The sequence below is a fragment of the Trachypithecus francoisi genome, unplaced genomic scaffold (genome assembly GCF_009764315.1).
Source record: "Trachypithecus francoisi isolate TF-2019V2 unplaced genomic scaffold, Tfra_2.0 Lachesis_group0, whole genome shotgun sequence".
Taxonomy (NCBI): domain Eukaryota; kingdom Metazoa; phylum Chordata; class Mammalia; order Primates; family Cercopithecidae; genus Trachypithecus; species Trachypithecus francoisi.
This window is the reverse complement of record NW_022681453.1, coordinates 25,478,262-25,504,728: the sequence shown is the minus strand read 5'-3', so window position 1 is coordinate 25,504,728 and position 26,467 is coordinate 25,478,262. Positions and strand designations below refer to the sequence as shown.

General features: G+C 39.4%; 1 protein-coding gene across 1 annotated transcript in view; it reads left to right on the top strand.

The window, feature by feature from the left end:
* DNAH12 (dynein axonemal heavy chain 12) overlaps positions 1 to 26,467 on the top strand; it is a 236,638-nt gene that overhangs the window by 193,927 nt on the left and 16,244 nt on the right. Inside the window, exons 60-68 of the mRNA XM_033210211.1 lie at positions 6,003 to 6,161; positions 6,332 to 6,473; positions 11,741 to 11,891; positions 12,101 to 12,354; positions 12,903 to 13,043; positions 19,574 to 19,711; positions 23,367 to 23,600; positions 24,457 to 24,645; positions 25,056 to 25,159. Of these exons, the coding sequence (XP_033066102.1) occupies positions 6,003 to 6,161; positions 6,332 to 6,473; positions 11,741 to 11,891; positions 12,101 to 12,354; positions 12,903 to 13,043; positions 19,574 to 19,711; positions 23,367 to 23,600; positions 24,457 to 24,645; positions 25,056 to 25,159 (1,512 nt within the window). The remainder of the gene's footprint in view (positions 1 to 6,002; positions 6,162 to 6,331; positions 6,474 to 11,740; positions 11,892 to 12,100; positions 12,355 to 12,902; positions 13,044 to 19,573; positions 19,712 to 23,366; positions 23,601 to 24,456; positions 24,646 to 25,055; positions 25,160 to 26,467) is intronic.

Below are 26,467 nucleotides of genomic sequence, written 5' to 3'. Positions count from 1 at the left end.
TTACTTTTTGCAATTTTCGCAGATGGAATTACTTTCTTGATTTCTTTTCCAGCTAGTTCATTGTTTTCATATAAAAACACCACCAATTTTTGTATGTTGGTATTTGTATCCTGCAACTTTGCTGAATTTATTAGTTTTTAGAGTTTTTTGGTAGAGTCTATGTTTTTCTATATATAAAATCATGTCATCTGCAAAGAAGGACAGTTTGACTTCCTCCTTTCTAATTTGAATGCCCTTCATTTTTTTTCCCTTGCATAATTGCTCTGGCTAAGACTTTCAATACTATTAATATGTTGAATAAGAGTGATGAGAATGGGTATCCTTGTCCTGTTCCAGTTCAGTATGACGGTATCTGTGGGTTTGTCTTATATGGCCTTTATTGTGTTAAGGTACTTGCTTCTATGCCTAATTTATTGAGAGTTTTTATCATGAGAGATATTGAATTTTATCAAATGCTTTTTCTGGATCTATTGAGATGATCATATTGGTTTTGTCCTTCATTCTGTTGTGATGCATCACATTATTTGTGTAGGTTGAATAATCCTTGCATCCCTAGGATAAATCCACTTGATTATAGTGTATGATATTTTTGATGTGCTGTTGAACTTGGTTTACTATATTTTGTTGAGGATTTTTGCATTTATGTTCAGAGATATTGGTCTGTAGTTTTTTTATGTTGTTTTTATCTGGTTTTGGTGTCAGGGTTATGCTGGCCTTGTAAAATGGGTTTGGAAGAATTCCCTCCCCTTCAATTTTTTGGAATAGTTTGAGAAGAATTTTAAAGAATATTAGTTCTTTAAAAGTTTGGTAGAATTCAGCAGTGAAGATATCTGGTCCTGGACTTTTCTTTCTTGATTTCCTTTTCATTACTGTGATTCAATCTCATTACTCATTATTGATCTGTTCAAGTTTTCTATTTCTTCTTGGTTCAATCTTGATAGGTTGTATGTATCAACAAATTTACTCATTTTCTCTAAGTTTTCAAATTGATTAGTTTATAATTGTTTATCATAGTCTCTGATGATCTTTTGTATTTCCGCAGTATCAACTGTAATGTCTCCTTTTGTTTGTGATTTTACTTTTTTGGGTCTTCTCTCTTTTTTTCTTAGTCTAGTTAATGCTTTGTCAATTTTGTTGATGTTTTTGAAAATCTAACTTTTTGTTTCATTGATATTTTCTATTTTTTTAGTTTCAATGTCATTTATTTCTGTTTTTTATGTTTTTCCTTTTTCTAAATTTGAGTTTGGTTTGTTCTTTTCTAGTTTCTTGAGGTGCATCATTAGCTTATTGATTTGAAATCTTTCTACTTTTTAATGTAGGCATTTATTGCTATAAACTTGCCTCTTGCTATACTTACTATAAACTTGCTCTAAACATGGCTTTTGTTGTGTCCCATACATTTTGGTATGCTGTGTTTCTATTTTTATTTACTTCAGGGATTTTCTTTTTTTTTTTGAGACAGGGTGTCACTCTGTCCCCCAGGCTGGAGTGCAGTGGCATGATCACAGCTCACTGGGGTTTCAACCTCCTGAGCTTAAGCAATCCTCCCACATCAGCCTCCCCAGTAGCTGGGACTGCAGGCATATGCCACCACACTTGGCTATGTTTTTCTGTTTTTTTTTTTTTTTTTTTTGTAGAGACAAGATTTTGCTATGTTGCCCTGATTGGTCTTGAACCCCTGGGCTCAAGCAGTCTGCCTGCCCCATTCTCGGAAAGTGCTAGGTTTACAGGGGTGAGATATGTTTTACTTTCCTCTTAATTTCTTTTTTTAATCAATTGGTTGCTCAGGAGCATGTTGTTTAGTTTTCATGTATTTGTATAGTTCTGAGTGTTCCTCTTGTTACTGATGTATACTTTTATTCCATTGTGGTCAGATAAGATACTTGGTATTACTTCAATTAAAACAATCTTTTAAGGTTTCTTTTTTGTGTCCTAATGTATGGCCAATCCTGGAGAATGTTTTGTGTGCTGATGAAGAGAATGTGTAGTCTACAACTACTGTGAATTGTTCTGTAAATGTCTTTTAGGTCTCTTTGGTCTATAGTACAGTTTAAATTTGCAGTTTCTTTGTTGACTTTCTGCCTAGATGATCTGTCCAATGCTAAGAGTGGGGTGTTGAAGTCTCCAGCTTATTGTACTGGGGTCTACCTCTACCTTTAGATCTAATAATATTTGCTTTATATATCTAGGTGCTCTAGTGTTGGTTTTTGTTGTTGTTGTTGTTGTTGTTGTTGTTTTGAGACAGAGTTTCACTCTTCTTGCCCAGGCTGGAGTGCAATTGCACAATCTTGGTTCACCACCACCTCTGCCTCCCAGGTTCAAGTGATTCTTCTGCCTCAGCCTCCCAAGTAGCTGGGATTATAGGCATGCATCACCATGCCCAGCTAATTTTCTATTTTTAGTAGAAACAGGGTTTCTCCATGTTGGTCAGGCTGGTCCCAAACTCCCGACCTCAGGTGATCTGCCCACCTTGGCCTCCCAAAGTGTAGGGACCAGCCCTACAGGGTCTGTGGGTTTTTCTCCCCATGTGCAGAGATGAGAGATCATAGAAATAAAGACACAAGACAAAGAGATAAAAGAAAAGACAGCTGGGCCCAGGGGACCACCAAGACATGGAGACCGGTAGTGGCCCCAAATGCCAGGCTGCGCTCTTATTTATTGGATACAAGACAAGGGGACAGGATAAGGAGTGTGAGCCATCTCCAATGATAGGTAAGATCATGTGTGTCATGTGTTCACTGGACAGGGCCCCTTCCCTGTTTGGCAGCCAAGGCAGAGAGAGAGAAGAGAAAGAGAGAGAGAGAGAGAGAGAGAGAGAGAGAGAGAGAGAGGAGAGACAGCTTATGCCATTATTTCTGCATTTCAGAGACTTTTAATACTTTCACTAATTCTGCTACTGCTACCTAGAAGGCAGAACCAGGTGTACAGGAGCATGAAAGTGGACCAGGAGTGTGACTGCTGAAGCACAGCATCACAGGGAGATGTTTAGGCCTCCAGACAACTGCAGGCGGGTGTGACTGATGTCAGGCCCTCCACAAGAGGTGGTGGAGTAGAGTTTTCTCTAAACTCCCCTGGGGAAAGGGAGACTCCCTTTCCCAGTCTGCTAAGTAGCGGGTGCTTTTCCTTGGCACTGATGCTACTGCTAGACCACGGTCTGCTTGGTAACGGGCGTCTTCCCAGACACTGGCATTACCGCTAGACCAAGGAGCCCTCTGGTGGCCCTGTCTGGGCATAACAGAAGGCTCACACTCTTGTCTTCTGGTCACTTTCCACCATATCCCTTCAGCTCCTATCTCTGTATGGCCTGGTTTTTCCTAGGTTATGATTGTAGAGCAAGAATTATTATAATATTGGAATAAAGAGTAATTACTACAAACTAATGATTAGTGATACTTATATATAATCATATCTATGATCTATATCTAGTATAACTTGTTATTTTATATATTTTATTATACTGGAACAGCTCGTGCCCTCGGTCTCTTGCCTCAGTACCTGGGTGGCTTGCTGCCCACACCAAAGTGCTGGGATTACAGTTGTGAGCCACCGTGCCTGGCTGAAAAGTTTTCTCTTTTAAAAAAAATGTTATTATTAAAATAGAGGGTCTCCCTATGTGACCCAGGCTGGTCTGGAGCTCTTGGGCTGAAGCAGTCCTCCTGCCCACGGCCTCCTAAAGTGCTGGGATTACAAGCATGAGCCACCGCGCCTGGCCAGGTGCATGTATTTTTACAGTTGTTATATTCTCTTGCTGAATTGATCCCCCTATTATTATATAATATTATTATTTGTCTCTTTGTACTTTTTAACTTAAAGTCTGTTTTTTCTGATGTAAATATAGCTACTCCTGCTTCCTTTTGGTTTTCATTGGTGTGGAATATCTCTTTTCATCTTGTTACTGTCAGTCTCTGTCTTTTCAGGTGAGGTGAGTTTCATGTAGGCAGCATATAGTTGGGTATTCTTTATTCATTTAGCCAGTTTATATATTTTAATTGGGGAATTTAATTTGTTTACATTCAAGGTTATTATTGATAATAACCTGAGCTTCTGCTCAAGTAATTTAGGATTCTCTGTATTTATCCGTCTCTTTCCAGTTAGGAGGTAGTGAGTTAGCTGTATGACCTCAGTTCTCTGATGCATCTAAGAAAAGTTGCTGATTTTCAGTTTGTTCAGCTTTTCTCTTATTGTGAGGATGTGAGTAATGACTTCCAAATTCCTGACATTATCTTTTACAGACACTTAAATATTAATGATTTTTTAAAAAATATTTTATGTTTACCCACAAAGTTACCATTTCTGTTGTTCTTTATTCTTTGGTGTTGATCCAGAGTTCCAACTATCTGAAACTTCCCATAAGATATCTTGTAGTGTAGGTCTACTTGTAATGAATCTGTTCAATATCTATACATCTGGAAAAGAAATAAGTAAATATCTCAATTTTTATATTTTTATCTTTAGGTTTTTTTTCTATTCCTATAACAGATTATATATTTTTATTTTTAGGAGTTGTGTTTGGTCTATTTAATATTGCCTATTTCTTCTATTATGTTCATGCTTTGCTTTAACTCCTTTGGCATGTTTATAATAACTATTTTAACATTCTCACTGGCTAGTTAAATTATCTCTTTCACTTCTACATCTACATCTAAGACCAATTTTTTTCCTGGTTATGGGTGTTGTGAATTTTATATTGGTAAATGCTGGAAATTTTGTATTCCTTTAAAGAGCTTTAGACTTCACTTTTTAGGTAGTTAAATTACTACTGGGTTAGTTTGATCTTTTCAAGACTTATGCTAGGTGCAGTGGCCCACACCTCTAATCTCAGCTACTCAGAAGGCTAAGCCAGGAGGATTGCTTAAGCTCAGAAGTTTGAGGCTGCAATGAACTGTGATTGTACCACTGCACTTCCAGGCTGGATGACAGAGCAAGATCCCATCTCTTAAAAAAAAAAAAAAGACGACTTGTGTTTAAGCTTTCTTACAGTAGTTTTAGAGTAACCTTTACTCTAAGGCTATTTTAGCTTCACTACTAAGGAGACCTGAATTCTTCTGGTGTTGAACAAAGACTCAACTCTTGTTGGCAAGAACTTATATTTCCTAGTCTTGTGTGATCTCTGGGAGCTATTTAGTTTACAGCCCGTTAGATGTTCTTTTGCTGGCTTCCTAGAATTTTACCTTACTGATGCATGCCTTAGTACAGTCATGTGCCACATAACAATATTTCAGTCAGCAACAAAGTGCATATGCAATGGTGGTTCCATAAGATTATAATAATGCCATATTTTTACTGTTCTTTTCTATGTTTAGATACACAAATACATGTCATTATGTTACAGCTGTATACTGTATTCAGTACCGTAACATGCTGTACAGATTTATAGCCTAGGAGCAACAGGCTATACCATATACACCATCTAGATTTGTGTAAGTACACGTTGTGGTGTTCACACAATGATAAAATCACCTAACAACACACTTCTTACAATGTGTGACTAAGAATTCTATGAGCAATGCCTGGATGTATTTATCAGTAGAACCAAGAGAGCACCTCTGTAGATGTTTAAGACGTTCATTCACCTTTTCCATTCATCTTCCTCCTCTGCTCACAAACTCCAGTCACCTAAGCTTTCCCTAATGCTGATGTCCTCAACTCAGTGATACTGTTGAGGAGAACTTAATGCTGGTTTCCTCAATTCAGCAATACTGCAAAGCTCTGATTCTGATTACACCTCCCTGCTCTGTAGTCTAGAAAGTGCCTCTAGGCACACTGCTGAGGAACAGGGGTCACCTTATTCATCTCTCTTCTCTCAGAGGCCACAGTCCTGCACTGGCTATTGTACAATTTCAAAAAACAGTTGTTTAATTAATTTTGTCCAGTTTTCTAGTTGTTTACAGCAGGTGGGTAAGTACAGTCTAAGTTTTATTTTATCCAGATTATAAAAGCAGAAATTGATATTCAATTTTAAAACCAACAATTGTATAACAGTCCTTATTTTGGGAATACAGGGCAAGGAAAGAGATTGAATACCAGGAACTGATGTTTCTTTTAACTGGAGGAGTAAGTCTTAAAAGTACTGAGAAAAATCCTGATCCAACTTGGCTACAGGACAAAAGCTGGGAGGAAATTTGTCGTGCAAGTGAATTTCCTGCCTTCAGAGGGCTCAGGTAACTGTTTAAATTTGATGATTTATCACTGAATGGCAATAGGTAAACTTGTTCTTCAATCTAGTGATTTTTAAATGGTCCTATAGCTGTCTGGTTTCTATTCCTTGTTCAACAGTCTCTTTTAAGTTTTTCCCAATAAAAAGAATAATTCTTAAGCTTTTTTCTATTAGGCAACATTTTTGTGAACATATATATGAATGGCAGAAAATCTATGACAGTAAAGAGCCACATAATGCTAAATTTCCAGCACCAATGGATAACTTAAAGGAACTACAGAAAATAATAATTCTTCGGTGTTTAAGACCTGATAAGGTAAAAGACCAATGTGTTCTATTTGGAACCCAGATAATTTGCCATTTATGAAGTACTAGGCTTAAAGTTACTGTTATTTGATTCTTTAACTCTCAGATTGATTATCCAGCTTACAGTTCATTGAGCTCCTTGGATTTGGATCTGTGGGCTTACTGTTTTCCTCAATTTGGGAATATTTTTGGTTATTATTTCTTCAAATATTATTTCATCCCACCCAGGATTTCAACTGCATATACATTAGATTGCTTAATATGATGCCATGTAATGTAATATAATGTAACTGATATTTTGTTAATTTTTTTTTTTTTTTTTTTTTTTTTTTTGAGATGGAGTCCCGCTCTGTCGCCCAGGCTGGAGTGCAGTGGCCGGATCTCAGCTCACTGCAAGCTCCGCCTCTGGGGTTCACGCCATTCTCCTGCCTCAGCCTCCCGAGTAGCTGGGACTACAGGCGCCCGCCACCTCGCCTGGCTAGTTTTTTTTTTGTATTTTTTAGTAGAGATGGGGTTTCACTGTGTTAGCCAGGATGGTCTCGATCTCCTGACCTCGTGATCCACCCGTCTCGGCCTCCCAAAGTGCTGGGATTACAGGCTTGAGCCACCGCGCCCGGCCTGTTAATTATTTTTCAAGCCTTGGTATCTCCTTGCATCCATTTGGGTAGTTTCTGTTGCTGTCTTTACTTTTGTTGATTTCTTCTTTTGTATTGTCTAATCTGCTACAAATCCCATTCAATTGATTTTTAAATTTTAGTAATTGTATATTTCATCTCTAAAAATTTGTTTGGTTCTTTTTCTGTATCCTATTTCTCTTTTTAATCTGCTAATATTTTCTTTTAAATAGTTGAACACAGTTATAAGAACTGTTTTTAAATTACTGACTAATAATTCCATCATTTCTGGATCTGTTTCTATTGACTGATTTTACTTTTAGTTATACATGTTTTCCTGCTTCTTGGCATGTCTAATAATGTTTGATTGGATATTGGACATTGTGAATATCACATTGTTGATGAGTTAATTTCATTTTCCCATAAAGATTGTTGAGTTCTGTCCTGCTAGATCAGGGGTCAACAAACACCTGTGGGCCAAATCCAGCCCCATGACCTCTCTGGCCTGGTCCATAAACTGAGAATGTTTTTTATATTTTTAAAGAGTAGTTTTGGCTGGGCACAGTGGCTCATGTCTGTAATCCCAGCACTTTGGGAGGCCGAGGAGGACAGATCACTTGAGGTCAGGAGTTCAAGACCAGTCTGGCCAAGATGGTGAAACCCTGTCACTACCAAAAATACAAAAATTAGCCAGGCATAGTGGTGCATGCCTGTAGTCCCAGCTACTCAGGAGGCTGAGGAAGGAGAATCACTTGAACTGGGAAGGCGGAGGTTGCAGTGAGCAGAGATCACACCACTGCACTATAGCCTGGGCGACAGAGCAAGTCTCTGTCTCAAAAAAAAAAAAAAAAAGTTGCCTTAAAAAGAACATGCGTCCAGGCATGGTGGCTCATGCCTGTAATCCCAACACTTTGGGAGGCTGAGGCGGGTAGATCGCGAGGTCAGCAGTTTGAGCTGGGGAGGCTGAGGCAAGAGAATCTCTTGAACCTGGGAGGTAGAGGTTGCAGTGATACGAGATCAAACCATTGCGCTCCAGCCTGGGTGACAGAGAGAGACTCTGTCTCATACAAAATAATTTAAAAATCATGCAACAGAACCTGTATATATCCCACAAAACCTAAAATATTTCCTATCTGGCCTTCTATAGAAAGTTTGTCAACCTCTGTGGTTATGTAGTTAAATTACTGAAGTTTGAATTGTTCCTTTCAAATACTGTTTAAGATTTGTTAGGACTGGTCTAGAATAGCCTTTATTCAATGCATTAATTTAGCTCTACCAAAGTGCCACCTGTCTGGGGCCTTTACTGAATGCTTCAGGCGATCACTAAGGACTCTCTATGGCTTTTGGGAACCTGATTGAGTCACAACCTTCATGAAGAGTGGTAGCTCCCCAGATCTCTTGGTTACAGCTCCTCAGACTCTTTGCTTGGTCTCATGCATACACACCATAGTGTTCAGCAAGGATTCAGAGGTACTGTGAGTAGATTTCTGAACTCTTCCTGAACAGTTCTTTTTTTTTTTTTTTGAGACGGAGTCTCGCTCTGTCGCCCAGGCTGGAGTGCAGTGGGACCTGAGCTCACTGCAAGCTCCGCCTCCTGGGTTTTTCGCCATTCTCCTGCCTCAACCTCCCAAGTGACTGGGACTACAGGCACCCGCCACCTCGCCCGGCTAGTTTTTTGTATTTTTTTTTTTAGTACAGACGGGGTTTCACCATGTTAGCCAGGATGGTCTTGATCTCCTATCCTCGTGATCCGCCCGTCTCGGCCTCCCAAAGTGCTGGGATTACAGGCTTGAGCCACCGTGCCCGGCGACAGTTCTATCCTAATTCGAACTCTGCAATTTCAGCAGCCTTGGCCCCTTTGTAGTCTTTTTCTTGTTTTCCCAACTCAGCATCACTGCATTGCTCTGCCTTAGTCACTCTCCCTGTTCCACAGTCTAGCATATCTCCAAGAAGAAAGTTGAGAGGATAGCGTTCACTTTGTTTTCTTTTTCTCAGTGATCACAGTCGTACACCACCTATTGCCCCCTATGCAAAAATGGCTGTTTCATTAATTGTGCCTGTTTTTTAAGTTGTTTGTGGTGGTAGGGTAAATCCAATCCCTATAACCACATCATAGCTCAAAGTAGAAGATGGCAGAAAATTTTGTACATGTCACAATTTTATTAGTTCAAACATGCACAGAAATCTTTCTAAAGGTAAGATAAGTAGGTTGATACCAATTTAAGAAAGGTGATCATAGTATTACAAAATGATAATTTTGTAATAGAAAACAAAAAACTATGTTCATACATCTAGTTTAAACTTTGAATAATGTTAAAAAAAATTGTTCATGACAAATGTTAAAGCAGTAAGGAAGACTTTGTTCAAGATTATCACAGTAGGAAAGAGAGCTCAGGCTTAGTTCTAAATATAGCAGAGACAGTTGGGGATTTATAGTCAAGGAGCAGGGTTGGGGGAAATTACTAAGAAGAGGCATCAAGGGTAGGGGGAATTCTTGCTACACTGACCTAACAGAATTCGTGCTGAAAGCAGGCCAGAGTGATGAGACACCACCTACGTGATGGCACAGTATGAGGAATTTGATCAGATACGGAGGATGATCAGATGGAGAGGGTGGGGGACTCTCACTAAACTGGCTAGCAGAATTCTTGCTACAACTGGGCTCTTGAAGACAGGCCTCATAGAAAAAAGGGCTCAGAGAAGCCTGTCTAACGAAGGTTTGTTGGAGGAAAGAATCTTTACCAGTAAATCATTTCACCTACACCATGAAAAATATGAAGGTGTTGAAAGTGATTGCAATAGTCCCTTCATTTCTTCCTTTTTTTTTTAAAAAAAAAACAAAAAAACATTTTACAGTTTTAGTAAAGTCTCACAAGGAACATTATCTAATGCTCTGTCTCTGAGTAGATTTAAACAGAGGCCTACATAAATGTTTTACCCCTTACCCTGACTCCCAAAGACCTTTGTACATTGTTAATACTCACCTCATTCTTCCCAGATAGTTGTGTGTGCATATGTGTCTGTGTATGTTTGTTCTCCTCTCACTAGAGAGTCCCTTTAAGTCCCTGGAACCCCTAAACAATGCTTTATTCATTATCACCAGTAGCCTCCCTTGTTCATGGTGAAGACTTAATAGCTTTGTATCTGGGAACAGCTGCCTATTTTCACTTTACAGAATGGCTCCCTGATGGGCAGTAGAGATATTGTTTCAATACCACATGTAGGGTTTTTGCTTCATCTACCATGTTTGGTAGCACTTACCCCAGTAGAATGTACAATAATTGTCTGCTTATTTTTAGGACCTCCCACTAGACTATGAGCTTCTTGAGGTCAAGACTCATATATTATTTTGCTCTATATCACCAGGATTTAGAGCAATGTCTGGCAGATGGTAGAAGGTCAACAAATGTCTGTGAATTAAATTGAATTGAATTGAGTTAAACTGAATGTAATTAACACCTATATTATTCAGGTCTTCTACTTCTTTCCCTCTGTTCTCCAGAGAAATAAAACAAAAGAGGAGGGGAATTGATTGATTGATTGATTGATTGATTTTCTGAAAGGAATTGGCTGGTGTGATTGTGGAAGCTGGTGAATTTGCACAGTAAGCTGGCAGGCTGGAAACTCGAGGACTTGATGTTGTAACTCGAGTCCAAAGGCAGTTTGCTGGCAAAAGGTCCTCTTTCTCAGGAGAAATCAGGCTTTTATCTTTCTTAAGGCTTTCAACTGATTGTATGAGGCCCACCACATTATGGAGGGCAATCTGCTTTACTCCAAATCTACTAATGTGAATATTAATCTCATCCAAAAATACCTTCACAGCAACATGTAGACTGCTATTTGACCAAATATCAGGATATCATGGTCTCACAGGCCATCTTTGACTCATTTATATAACAATTCAATAGGTTAAAAATGGTATCTAAGTATAGTTGTAATTTGTATTTTTCTTATTATTATTATAAGTATTCAAGTATAAATGAAGCTGCTGTAACAAAGGGACCTAAAGTACAGTGGCTTAAATCAAATAGAAGTTAATTTCTCTGTCTCCTAATAGCTCAGAGGCAAATGATTAAGGGCTGACAGGGAAGCTCGGCTCCTGAGATCACCCAGAAACTCAGGTTCTTTCATGCTTACAGTGTGGTCCTCATCAGCAAAATGGAAGCTGGCTTGTGAACACTGTTGAAAAGAGAAGAAGATGTTGAAGGCAAATAGCTTCCTTAAAATATAATCTGGAAGATCCATACATAATTTCTACTTCTTTCTCTCTGGCCAAAACTTAGTCACATGGCCACATTACCTGCAAGAAATGCCAGGAAAACTTGGGGTTCTAATACCAAACAGAGACAAATAAGTGGGACAATATGCAATCTCTGCTATAATGAGTGACATTGAGCATCCCTCATATGTTTAGGATCAATTTGTACTTCATTTTCTCTAAGCAGTTCATCTCCTTTGCCCATTTTTCTTTTGGATAATTAGTCTTCTCCTATAAATGTATATAGTTTTTATTTATTAGAGAAATTAGTGCTTTGTCTGTGATGCTACATGCTTTTTTTGACCATTAGACTCAAATTGTATTCTTTGTTATTTTTCAGTAATAATCAAATCTGTTATGTGAAATAAAAGTTGCTCTAAAGATCATATCTTTTCTCTTCAACAGATAACCCCAGCTATAACAAACTATGTAACTGACAAACTAGGGAAAAAGTTTGTAGAACCTCCACCATTTGATTTGACAAAGAGTTACTTGGATTCAAATTGCACCATTCCCTTAATTTTTGTTCTATCTCCAGGAGCAGATCCTATGGCCAGTAAGTGCATATACTGTAAACTTTAAAGAAATTATAAATAAAACATCTTGTTCAATACTCATTTCTTATATGATTATAAATCAGTTAGTAAATCCGATATTTACAGAGAAATGTAACTAGATTTTTTCATGATAAAACAGCTATACATAAGGCACTTTTTTTATAATTTTAGAGTAAGTAGTGTGACCATTTTTTTGTGCCTCTCATAGGCCTGCTGAAATTTGCAAATGATAAATCTATGTCTGGAAATAAGTTTCAAGCTATTTCACTGGGACAGGGACAAGGACCAATTGCAGCAAAAATGATTAAAGCAGCAATAGAAGAAGGAACTTGGGTGTGCCTACAGAACTGCCACCTTGCAGTCTCCTGGATGCCCATGTTGGAAAAAATATGTGAAGATTTTACCTCTGAAACCTGTAACTCATCCTTTAGGCTTTGGCTGACAAGCTATCCATCTCCAAAAGTATGTTTATTTCCTTGTAGAGTTTAGTACGTTTACTTAGCTATCTGTATATCTTGTTTGTTTTGTTTGTTTTGAGACGGAGTCTCACTCTGTCTCCCAGGCTGGAGTGCAGTGGCGCAATCTCAGCTCACCGCAACCTTCACCTCCCAGGTTCAAGCGATTCTCCTGCCTTAGCCTCCCTAGTAGCTGGAATTATGCCACCATGTAGTAGCTCATGCCACTAATAATGCATGCCACCATGCTCGGCTAATTTTTGTATTTTTAAGTAGAAACGGGGTTTTATCATGTCGGCCAGCCTGGTCTAGAACTCCTCACCATAGGAGATCCACCCGCCTCAGCCTCCCAAAGTGCTGGAATTTCAGGCATGCACCACCACGCCTGACCAGCTGTCTGCATATCTTAATCAAGCCTTAGATACTTAACCTTAAGAGGTTTTTAAAATATTTCTGGAGTCCTCCATTATGCCTGTTTTTTAATCCACTTGTATATGCACTTTTAGAGCCTCCACTTGCTATCTTGTATAATGCTCTCCATTTATTTTGTCTTAGTTCCCAGTAACAATTCTACAGAATGGAGTAAAAATGACCAATGAACCTCCCACGGGTCTTCGGCTGAATCTTCTTCAATCATATCTCACTGATCCAGTTTCTGATCCTGAGTTTTTCAAGGGATGCCGTGGAAAGGAACTGGTAATATTCATCTTTTGGAACTTTTAAAATGTGTTTTATAGTGATCAAATACGGAAGTGTAAAATTTTATTTAATAATGCTTTTATAAAATTTTTATTTAATGTTTTTAAAACTTTAAGCATTTCTTAACAAGACAAAAATTGTACTTATCTTGTTCACCATTTTATTCAATATAGTTTGTGTTCCGCTTCCCACATAGTAGACATCGAAATAAATACTTGTTGAATGAATGAATCTTAGTTTGTAAGCCAAAGCCCAATAATGTTTTTGATTAGGACCCGAGAGTAGAAATCTATTTTCCCATTGTTTATTCTTTTTAAACAAGTGTGTGTGCCGGGCCCTCTCCTAGGTAGTGTAGATATAAAGCAATGAGAACAAAATAGACACACAAAGAAATCTGCCTTGATGGAACTTAAATTCTAGTAATAATGTTAAGCATATTAATAGTGCTTTTCTGCGTATCCACCTAAAACAGTTTTGTTTACAATACTGGGGACTTTAAGGATCCCAGTACAAAGTACTCATTTCCCTGCCTGAATTCTTACCAACTGAGAAACAGGGAAAAGTATAAATGTATGGTAACCAAAGCATAAGCTTAATTATTGATATAGGCTAGATTGGAAGATATAGCTTATATCTGTGAACAAATGGGTTTCATATTACAGAACCCTAAAATTAAGCAAATTTATCCACCCAGAAGACTAAAGGAAAACCCAGGTCCCTGTAAGAAGCTCACTTCCAAGAAAGAAAAGAGAGAAGCTGGGCTGAGCATATCTGGTTAATTTTTCCCAAATTTACCAGTCAGGTAGGTCACTCCCTTCTCCTGCAGCAAGTGAGTACAAGAATGGAGAAAAGTCCAGCGTGTTACGTTATTAACTGGGCACATGAAAGGAAACATTACTGAGGGAAAATCATCCCCTGCCCTCACCCCAACATGTACTGTTTATCACATTTGCGTGTTTGAGCTAGAAAAAATGATATTGAAGGTAAAATAATAAATTATTTGAAAGTCAGATATTTTCCCTCTGCTTAATGATACTTTCTGTGTACCCTAGTTCTGCACCATACTTTTGTTTGCAAATCTTAGAACAAGAGAGGATATTTTGTGGTTTTATTGAGAAAGGAGCTTAGTAGAATGAAGAACATAGTATGGTGTCTGATCCCCATCCAGAGTTTGAGCTCCTGCAATTAAAAGAGAGAGGGCAAGTGAGAAGGGAAACTTTGAAAGATTCTAAGTTCAAGCAGAGTTAGTCTGGGACTCAGATTATTCAAATAAAAATGGTGCTAAGTTAGAGAAGAAGCATTCTCACTCCTCGTGTATTACAACATTGAGCAAGCAACTAAGTATTGGGATTTGTTGGGATATCTGAAGTTAGTATCCTTGCCATGTATCATTATTTTTGTGATGAACAGTGGTAATAGGTAAGGCTTCGCCAAGCAACTTCTCTGGTAGTACAAACAAATGAAAGCTGGGGTAAGAGAAGTAAAAGAATGTAAATGCCCTGTGACGTGGGTTCTCAATATGCATCCAGTTCTTCTAGAGGGCTTGTTCAAACACATCTTGCTGGGTCCCATCCCCAGAGTCTCTAATTCAGTGGATCTGGGGTGGGGCTTAAGAATGTATAGTTCTAACAAATTCCCTGGTGATGTTGATATGGCCAGTCCTGGAATCACACTTTGAAAACCATTGAATTCCAGTTTCTGCAGGTGACTGGTTTGTAGACATATGTGAAATTCCACTGAGGCTTCCAGAAATAGCTGGAATGCCTTTCGATAAGGCTAATTTCTGACAATTAGGCCAGCAATAATTTGAACTATCATCATTTGGCCATTAAAAGTGAATATGATCTTTTTAATCACAGGTTGTTGATATCTTGGGCATTTGAATTACCTAGCAATGATAAGACATTCGTTGTCAGTCTATAGGTCTGTCACCTGTACTCACTTTATTCTTCTTAAGGGTAGGGATACATTTCTGTATCTTCACTTATTTATTCAGCAAATATTTATTGAGTACCTACTAGGTGCAAGGCATTCTTGTAGAAACTGGTAATATGGCAATGAACATATAAATATATAAAAACATGTAAAAATTCCTATCTTTATGGAGCTGACATTTTAGTCAAAGGAAATCTATGGAAGGCAAGCTCAACTGTAATTCCCACAAACCTGGGGGACTTGTTAAAGCTACAGATGTCAGTGCCATACTTCTGGAATTCTGATTCACTAACTTTGAAGTAAGGCTCAAGAATAAGCATAAATATAGCATATCATATATACACCATGGCCAAGCAGGATTTATCCCCTGGGATGCTAAAATGATTCAACTTATAAAAATCAATTAATGTAATACACATTAACAGAAGAAGGATAAAAATCACATGATCATCTCACTAGATGCAGAAAAAGCATCCAACAAAATTCAATGCTTGTTTATAATATAAACTCTCAGCTGGGCATGGTGGCTCATGCCTGTAATCCCAGCACTTTGGGAGACTGAGGTAGGAGGGATGACTTGAGATCAGGAGTTTGAGACCAGCCAAGCCAACATGGTGAAACCCTGTCTCTACTAAAAATAAAAAAATAAAAAAATAAAAAATTAGCCAGGTGTGGTGGTGTGTGGCTATAATCCCAGTTACTCGGGAGGAGGCAGGAGAATTGCTTGAGCCCGTGAGGTGGAGGGTGCAGTGAGCTGAGATTCTGACACTGCACTCCAGCCTGAGCAACAGAGCAAGACTCCATCTCAGGAAGAAACAAAACAAAACAAAAAACAACTCTTAACAAATGAGGAATAGGCCGGGCGCGGTGGCTCAAGCCTGTAATCCCAGCACTTTGGGAGGCCGAGACGGGCGGATCACGAGGTCAGGAGATCGAGACCATCCTGGCTAATACGGTGAAACCCCGTCTCTACTAAAAAATACAAAAAACTAGCCGGGCGACGAGGCGGGCGCCTGTAGTCCCAGCTACTCGGGAGGCTGAGACAGGAGAATGGCGGGAACCCGGGAGGCGGAGCTTGCAGTGAGCCGAGATCGCGCCACTGCACTCCAGCCTGGGCGACACAGCAAGACTCTGTCTCAAAAAATAAATAAATAAATAAATAAGGTATCAAAAATAGTCAAACTCATAGAATCAGAAGGTGGTTTCCCAGGGCTGTGGGAGGGGGAAATAGGGAGTTGCTTATTAATGGGAATAGTGTCTCAATTATGCAAGGTGAATAAATTCTGGAGATTCGCTGTACAACATTGTCCTTATAGTTAACAATACTGTATTGTACACTTAAAAATTTAAGACGGTACATTTCATGTTAAATGTTTTACCACAATAAAATGAAAATTATTAAAACATATGATGTAAACAAACAAATTTGCATGTTCAACTAAGTTAGCAACCACTGTGCTCAACAGCCATGATAGTGTTATGAACTAAAGGAGGACAAAGAAAGGAAGGGAGGAAAGGGGCAAACATTTATTGACCACCAGCAGATTTCAGTTAGTTTAACTATATAAGCCTTGCAACAGTCCTCTAATATAGGTATCATTTTCACACACCTATTTGTTAAATACAGAAACTGAGGCTCAAATGAATTAAATAAATTATTGAGGTCATTGAATTAGTCTGTTCTTACACTGCTATAAAGAAATACCCGAGACTGGGTAATTTATAAAGGGAAGAGGTTTAATTGACTCACAATTCCACATGGCTGGGGAAGCCTAGGGAAAATTACAATCATGGTGGAAGGTGAAGGGGAAGCAAGCACCTTCTTTACAAGGCGGCAGGAGAGAGAACAGCGAAGGAAGAACTTCCAAATGCTTATAAAACCATCAGATCTCATGAGAACTCACTATCACAAGAACAGTATGGGGGAAACTGCCCCCATGATCAAGTCACCTCCCTCCCTCAACACGCAGGGATTACAGGTCCCTCCCTTGATAAGTGGGGATGACAAATTGAGATGAGATTTAGGTGAGGACACAGAACCAAATGATATCAGTCATACAGCTCAGCCCAGTGTTGGAGGTGGGATTTGGTACCCAGGACATCTCACTCTTTCCATTTGTGTGTGATTAACTCTGCTTGGCTGAGTCAAAAAAAAAAGCTTCATGGAAGAAGTGATATTTGAAGTAGGAACAAGAAGTATATTTAATATGTACAACTATTATAACAAGGTTGTTGAAAGAGCAATAAGGACCTCATTTTGGCTAAACTGGTAGGAAATAAGAACGGGAAGGAATATTGGGTCAAGACTGGCAGTCTTTACATGCCTTGCTAAGGAGTTTGAATGAGTCAACACAAAACAGCATCACATCACAGAAAACAAACTAAAATGCATACCTTCACTGATGGCAGGTCAGTGGTATCATCTTTAGGCAGAGAAGGCAGCATCCTACTGCCCCCTTGGCTTAATCAAAAACAAGCATTAAAAAAAGGTATTATTTTTAAAGAAACTATGTTTTAATGTTTAAAAACTTTTTAAAGAATATCTGGTTTATAAAATATCTCGATAACAGGACTATGACAAACTACACTGATGTCCTTTGTCACAGCTCTTCAGTCCATATCTAATTTCAGCCACAACTGTAGAAGATAGTTCTTTGTGAGTTCAGACTCTTCATAGGCTACAGCACCTTATCTCAAGTATGCATCTTTCTGTTTTCTTTCCTCAAGATTTCTCTGATGCAACAGGAGCCTTCTTGGCCTGTAGACACACAAGCATAGACCAAAAATGTGGAGAAATTATCAACTCCAGGGACAACCTTCAACTAATCAGGGACCACTTGTCCCATCAGAACTGAGTCCTCATCACAGCAACAACTTCCGTAATTCTTCCTGATACTGACTTTTTCTCTTTCTCTGCCTCCCTTTCCCTACTCCTCTCCTGCTTCCTGGGATCACTTCTCACATACACCCACCTTCACCCTCGTCTTTCTCTCAAGGTCTACTTTTGGAGGAACCCAGTCTAAATAAAGTCCAAAGACAGAAACAAATGTGATCATTCAATTTTCCAAAACTTTAAGGATGGTTCCAGCCTTAAGAAAACCCACTATTTTCCCAGCACTTTGGGAGGCTGAGACGGGCGGATCACGAGGTCAGGAGATGGAGACCATCCTGGCTAACACGGTGAAACCCCGACTCTACCAAAAAATACAAAAAACTAGCCGGGCGAGGTGACGGGCGTCTGTAGTCCCAGCTACTTGGGAGGCTGAGGCACGAGAATGGCGTGAACCTGGGAGGCGGAGCTTGCAGTGAGCTGAGATCCGGCCACTGCACTCCCGCCCGGGCAACAGAGTGAGACTCCGTCTCAAAAAAAAAAAAAAAAAAAAAAAAAAGAAAACCCACTATTTAAAAATATGTAGAAAATAGGCCGGGCGCGGTGGCTCAAGCCTGTAATCCCAGCACTTTGGGAGGCCGAGACGGGCGGATCACGAGGTCAGGAGATCGAGACCATCCTGGCTAACGCGGTGAAACCCCGTCTCTACTAAAAAATACAAAAAACTAGCCGGGCGAGGTGGCGGGCGCCTGTAGTCCCAGCTACTCGGGAGGCTGAGGCAGGAGAATGGCGTGAACCCGGGAGGCGGAGCTTGCAGTGAGCTGAGATCCGGCCACTGCACTCCAGCCTGGGTGACAGAGCGAGACTCCGTCTCAAAAAAAAAAAAAAAAAAAAAAATGTAGAAAATATATGTAAATTAGATACTTGTTCTTATTGCTAAAGTTTCTTCCCCTATGAAATGTTTCACCACAGCATTCATCTAGTATATTTAAAATATGCTTTGAAGTACTTACATTTCAAAAACATATCTACACAATAAAGCGTAGTGTACTTGCATTCTAATATTAAAGAATAATGTCGGCCACTGCATTGTATGAAAATGGCTGGATGGATTTTCACTGGATTTGGAGCTATGCTTGAAATGCTCTAAATTAAAACACGTGCTGTGTATCATACTTGAAATTTACTTGGGAAGACCTTAAAGAGTTTGGCGACCATCCTCTGGAACACTGACACAGATTTTGTGAGAAGCCCACGCAACATGCATATCACATACACGAGGATGCCACAAAAGCAGATCAAATAAACAATGGTTTCAAAAATGATTTTCAAATGGAAAGTTACAAAGTCATGAATGACATACTGGGATGTATTCATGTCATAATGGTTAGTCACTCCCCTGAACTTAGTCTCAAGCATATGCCAGCAAGTTTACAGAATAACATTTAAGTATTGAAGTTGTAAATATCTATGAGTAATACCAAAGTATTATTAGTCAATACTCTGGTAAAATGATACTATTTTTGCATTTTAACAAGGCTTAATATTACTATGGTTTGTCCAGCTTTGGAGATTTGAATTAAATCATAAGATGAATACTATTTATAGTAAGTATTATTTTAGATAGGATTTTTTTAAAATAGAAGTTTGTAGAGATACGTGATCACATAATCTTGTAATGAGAAAGATCATTTATTCCTCTCATTTTACTGATGGAATCTGACGAGAATTTTTTTCTTGTTGTGTACTTTTTATATTAAAGGCCTGGGAGAAGTTACTGTTTGGAGTTTGTTTTTTTCATGCCCTTGTGCAAGAGAGAAAGAAATTTGGTCCTCTTGGTTGGAATATTCCATATGGATTTAATGAATCTGACCTGCGCATCAGTATCCGACAACTGCAGGTAAAACTAACAAGAAATTAACATTCATGAAGGATCACTATTTATCAGGCCCTAGGCAAGTCTTTTGCTTGGAATAACTGATTCACTTCTCCCAGCATCACTAACAGGTGGGTAGATGGTAATAACTATGGCTTATGAAACACTATATCCATCTGGATTCTTCCTGCTGCAAGTAATGGGAAATCTGATTCAAAGTGGCTTAAACCACAATGAAACTCATTACTCACATAATAAAGAAGTGCAGAAGAAGAACATGCTCTGGGTTTGGTTGATTCAGCAACATCACAGTGTTGTCATCGAGGACCCTGGTTCTTTGTATTTGTGCAGTGCCATCGTCAGTGTTGGCTTAACATATGTCCTCACTATCCTCTACTTTCCTCCACTTGGTCAGTTCTACAGCTTAGCTCTATCAATCAACAGAAATAGCTTGTATACTTTCAGCAGAAAAATAATTTATTGAAAGGATATTGGGTAGCTCAAAGTATCACCAAGACAGCTGGAGAGCCAAGCTCAGAGAAGAAGCATCCAGAGTCAAATCCAAAATCACTCTGTGTCTGGTAAGACAGCATCTCTACCCTTGTTGAATATTAGACCCCAGAGCTTGCATGGCTGCCACATAGACTCTAGTCTACTGCAGGCCTCTGCTGTCATGACCACATTCAAAGAGATTCTTTGGTGTTACTGATTTTTTTGTTTGTTTGTTTGTTTGTTTTTGAGATGGAGTCTCGCTCTGTTGCCCGGGCTAGAGTGCAGTGATGTAATCGTAGCTCACTACAACCTTGAACTTCTGGGCTCAAGCAATCCTCTTGCCTCAGCCTCTGGAGTAACTGGGACTACAGGCATATGCCACCATTCCCAGATAATTTTGTTTGGAGACAAGAGTTTCACTCTGTCATCCAGGCTGGAGTGCAGTGGCATGATCTCTGCTTACTGCAAACTGCGCCTCCCAGTTCAAGTGATTCTTATGCTTCAGCCTCCCAAGTAGCTGGGATTACAGGTTGTGTGCCACCATGCTCGGCTAATTTTTTGTATTTTTTAGTAGAAATGGGTTTATGCCATGTTGCCCAGGCTTGTCTCAAACTCCTCAGTTCAGGCAATCCACCCACCTCAGCCTCCCAAAGTGCTGAGATTACAGGCATGAGCCACTATGCCCGGCCCCTTGTAGGTGTTTTTTGTTTTTTGGGTTTTTTTTTTTTTTTTTTTTGACGTATTTTGTAGAGACAGGGTCTTGCTGCATTGCCCAGGCTGGTCTCAAACTCCTGGTCTCAAGCGATCCTCCCACCTCGGCCTCCCAAAGTGCTGGGTTACAGGCATGAGCCACCATAGCTGGCCTGTTCTTGCTTCTCTGTACCTTAATCCCCTACTTAGTTTAAGGTGGATGCATCTGAGTAGCCAAGCCCAGGTCACAGGCATAGGCTTCAGCTGTAAGAGAGCTTAGGAAAGTGAGTAGCTGGCCTTTCACACAAACACAGATAATTAATATTTTTCTGCTTTTTTGCTGTTCTGAGGGGCCTTTTTGAAATAGGACCTAATGAAGGGAAAAGAGAAGCATTGATAAAGTCTAATTAATTGGTGCTATTAGATTTCAGTCAGGTAGGTTTTTGTAAGGCTATAAGCATTTAACCACATTTATACCAACCTTTAAAATAAAAATTGTTAACACATAATTTGTATAGGAATAGTTGCTGTTTTATCAAGTCTTTAAAAAAATTTCAGGGCAGAAACCTTAACTGGAATAAAAATGTCCATTTGAAAATCCTTGTAACAGTTGTTGAGATTGGTGCTTATGGAATTGTAACTGCATGATGAAATGACATTGATTTCAAACACTGGTTTTTTAGACCAATTAGTTGGTACAGCCTAAGCTTGAAGAACATTTTGCCAAAACCATCATACTGCATATAATCAATCATCTTCTGGCCAAGCCCCAGCCTACAGCCTCTGATGTCATCAACCTTTCTAGCCCCCACATTGGAAACTGCCAGCATTGGCTGGATCCATGTTTCATTTCTTCAGAAATTGGAAAGATGATTGAGGATTAATCCTTAAGCCATCTTCACCTGGTATGAGCAGGCTGCCTCTTTTCAAAAGGCAAATCAGAAAACTGATGGCTAAGTGGATACACAGCCAGAGAATGAGCTGTTGGTCTCCACTTCTTGCATATGCCACAAATTTAACATTAAATTCTCGTGAAGTCTCTTCCTTCAGTTTTGGGGAGGGAAGGAACCCAGTTGAACACACCCTTCCCCTCCCCCAAAGAAGAGACAGGGAAAAACTTTCGTCTTTTTGCAAATAATTCATTTCCCAAAACGACGACCTTCCCTCTTTCTCAGTCCCCTTTCATATCTCTTGACATTTCTCTTACTCTTCAAAACATGGGCGTCTTAAAGGATTAAGCCTTCTTTCAACTTGGTTCTAGAGAATTTAGAAATATTTTTTTCTCAACTGTGCATAATTTCTGCTATAATTCCTGCACTATTAAGTAAACTTCAGGGGCAGGAAAAGCTCTCAACCCACAACTGATACCGTCTCAATACACATACTATAAAAAATTCCTCTATATTAGAAAAAGTATGGGATCTGGAACTGGAAGAAATAAATTCAGGCCTTCATATTACTTCACATTCACCAGACTGTTTCCTGCTCCTCAGAGTTATTGAGAGGTGAATAAGACAATATAAAAACTATGCCCATGATAGTTTTTATTACTATTATTACAACAATAAGGAAACTAGAAATGCTATGCATTGTTTACCAGTGGAACTGTGTCACAGTGTGTGATTTACACTCTTGTACTAAAGTTTGAAATTGATTTGTTTTTAATCACATTGTGAAAAGTGTCCTAAACCAGGCACCTGGTTCTCAGCCTTGGCATGACTGGCATTTTGGGCCAGATAGTTCTTTGCTGTGGGCAGCTCTCCTGTGTATTATCTAGCAGCAGCCCAGGCCTCTACCCAATAGATGCCAGTAACACCCCAGCCCCCACCACAGTTGTGACCATCTAAGTTATCTCCAGACATTGCCAAATGTAACCTGGGGGACAAAATTAACCCCAGTTGATAGCGAGTGCCATAAAACAAGGTTTATCCAAATTCATATGAAAAATACTTGGTAATTTCCATGTCATTTTTTTTGTTAAATGTTTTTCTTATTACAGAAGCAATATGTCTTTATTTCAGAAAAAATTAGAAACACGGACAAGCAATTTAAGATAAAATGCTATCAGCCAGGTGCAGTGGCTCATGCCTGTAATCCCAGCACTTTGGGAGGCTGAGGCAGGTGGATCACTTGAGGTCAGGAGTTCAAGACCAGACTGGCCAACATGGTGAAGCCCTGTCTCTACTAAAAACACAAAAAAATTAGCTGGGCGTGGTGGCACACTCCTGTAATTCCAGCTATTTGGGAGGCTGAGGCAGGAGAATTGCTTGGATCCAGGAGGCAGAGGTTGCAGTGAGCCGAGATCATGCCACTGCACTCCAGCCTGGGTGACAGAGCAAGACTCTGTCCAAAAAAAACTAACAATCTCAGCTACCCAAAGACAACTCATGATGATAATTCTTTCAACCCCCTTTCTAGATAGATAGATACATACTTAAAATAGAAATGAAGCAAAATACTTTAGGGTTTTTCTTGTTTCGTTTTTCCTTTGCTTCAGTTATTTATCAATGAATATGATACAATTCCATTTGAAGCTATATCTTACCTGACTGGGGAGTGTAATTATGGAGGAAGAGTGACAGACGATTGGGACAGACGTCTCCTATTAACCATGCTGGCTGACTTTTATAATCTGTCCATAGTTGAAAACCCTCATTATAAGTTTTCTCCCAGTGGAAACTATTTTGCACCTCCTAAAGGCACTTATGAGGACTACATTGAATTCATTAAGGTAATGATGTCACCGAAAATAAGGTTAGATTAATGTGTGATTTTTCTAACAGCAAATGGTGAAATGTTCTTCTGTAATATATAGGTTTAGAGTATTATGGTTTTAATCAACTTTTAATAACCCTTTTCTAGTAATTACTGAAAATTAGAAAAATTTGAGTATTCTGTTATTTGATGTTGGTTTTTAACCCTTTTTTGGTCTCCACATGTCTGCCTTATGAATTCATGTATTGTAGGAAAGGAAAAACTTTACCCTCTTATGTTCAGTGCCAGAGCCTGCCAATCAAACTGACAAAAAACAAATCAGCAGGAGAAGAGGCAGTACAGTTTGTACTAATGTTAATATTTTTATGTGCACAGGAGCTTTGCAGAAAAGGAGAGAAAACCAAACAGTGCAGTTGTACTTGGGCATTTACCATGTCAACAGAGGCGGGTAAATTGTAGAGACATGACTAGATAAAGGAAAGCGGATTTAGAGTTCTAGGGGCAATACATTGTGGGAAAGTGATTAGGAAATATATGGGGGAAACTAGTGGAAGATAAGGACTATTTTGAGTGAGGTCTGTTTATACAGACTCATCTCAGTGTCAGTTTTGTCTCCAGTGAGAAGGGTCATTCTCTTCATCCTGGTACAAGAAAGAGGCAATGTATGCCACAAGTCAAAATGGGAAATTGATGCCCTACTTTTAGACAGATAAGGGGAGGGCAGAGACCTCTTTCTGGATCTGTTGATTCTTAATTGCCTTCAGCTCACATAACCCCCATGCCAAAGTAGCATATTTTGGACTAGCGTATCCTGATCATCCCTTTCAGTATCCACGGAAAATATGATGCATGCTTAATTTGCTTTCTGGTAGAAACTTCCATTTACTCAACACCCTGAGATATTTGGATTACATGAAAATGTTGATATCTCCAAGGATCTTCAACAAACAAAAACCCTCTTCGAGTCTTTGCTCCTCACCCAGGGAGGCTCCAAACAGACAGGAGCTGCGGGAAGTACTGACCAGATTCTGTTAGAAATTGCCAAAGATATCCTCAACAAGGTAATGCTTAGCTTAAAATATGTTACTTAAAATATAAATAAAAATGATACTGAAATGACAATCTGAAAACTCCATGTACTAGCATTATGATCTTGAGGAAGAACTTTGCCTCTCTAAGCATTAGTCTCCAAAAAGTTAAATGGTGATACTACTACCAATTTTTTAAAGTTTTTTGAGAACATTAAAGAGATCATGAATTTAAAGTGGCTTATAAAATGCCTGGCATATTATAAGTTCTTAGTAACTGTGGTTGTGGATGCGCTAATGTACATATGACTTACATACATTAATGTATGTTATGAGCTAATGTACGTATACAATCTGGTGTTAGCTATTATTATATAATAGCTCAATGAAGCTAATTATCCATTCTGAGAATAATTTGTGATCTTCAAAATCTATTCTTTTAGCTCCCTAGTGATTTCGACATTGAAATGGCACTACAGAAGTATCCTGTGAGATATGAAGAAAGCATGAATACTGTGTTAGTACAAGAAATGGAAAGATTTAACAAGTAAGGATCTATGTCCCCAGTGATTCAGAAGGCAACCATCCAAAGTCGATAAAAGCACACAATGGTATTGAACCGAAAAGACTATTAAATCCTGTCATTTCATTGGAATTTTTGCTCATTCAAAAAGTTCTGGCCAGGCTCAGTGACTCATACTGTAATCCTAACTCTTTATGCGGCCGAGGCAGGAGGATCACTTGAGCCCTGAAATTCCAGCTTCGGAAACATGGCAAAACCCTGTCAACAAAAATTTTAAAATTATCCAGGCCTGGTGGCAGGTGCCTGTAGTCTCAGCTACTCGGGAGGCCGAGTTGGGAGAATCGCTTGAGCCTGGGAGATGGAGGCTACAGCGAGCAGAGATCGTGCCACTGCACTCCAGCCTGGGAAACAGTGAAACCTTGTCTCAAAAAAAAAGAAAAGAAAAAGAAAAGTTCCATATCTTCTGTCTCAGAAGAGAGGATATCTTTATTTATTTATTTGTTTGTTTGTTTGTTTTTGAGATGGAGTCTCACTCTGTCGCCCAGGCTGGAGTGCAGTGGCACTATCTGGGCTCACTGCCAGCTCCATCTCCTGGGTTCACTCCATTCTCCTGCCTCAGCCTCCCAAGTAGCTGGGACTACAGGCGCCTGCCACCATGCCTGGCTAATTTTTCGTATTTTTAGTAAAGACGGGGTTTCTCTGTGTTAGCCAGGATGGTCTTGACCTCCTGACCTTGTGATCCGCCCACCTCAGTCTCCCCAAGTGCTGGGATTACTGGCATGAGTCACCACGCCTGGCTGAGAGGGTATCTTTTAAAAAGTAAAAATGATGATGAAAAGAGATCTGTTATTACTGGTTAAAAATATTCATTAATCATAACTTCTCATCCATCTGTTAACTATACTTCTTAGGAATTAGAGACAGAATAAACATTAGCTAGACCTATGTGTAGTCACATCTTTTGTCATTTTTCTGCTACCTGGCCAGGTGCAGTGGCTCACGCCTGTAATCCCAGCACTTTGGGAGGCCGAGGCAGGCGAATCACCTGAGGTTAGGAGTTCGAGACCAGCCTGGCCAACATGGTGAAACCCTGTCTCTACTAAAAATACAGAAATTAGCTGGGTGCGGTGATGCATGCCTGTAATCCCAGCTACTCAGGAGGCTGAGGCAGGAGAATTGCTTGAACCTGGGAGGCGGAGGTTGCAGTGAGCCAAGATCATGCCATTGCACTGCAGCCTGGGCAACAGAGTGAAACTCTGTCTCAAAAAAAGAAAAAAATGGCCGGGCGCGGTGGCTCAAGCCTGTAATCCCAGCACTTTGGGAGGCCGAGAC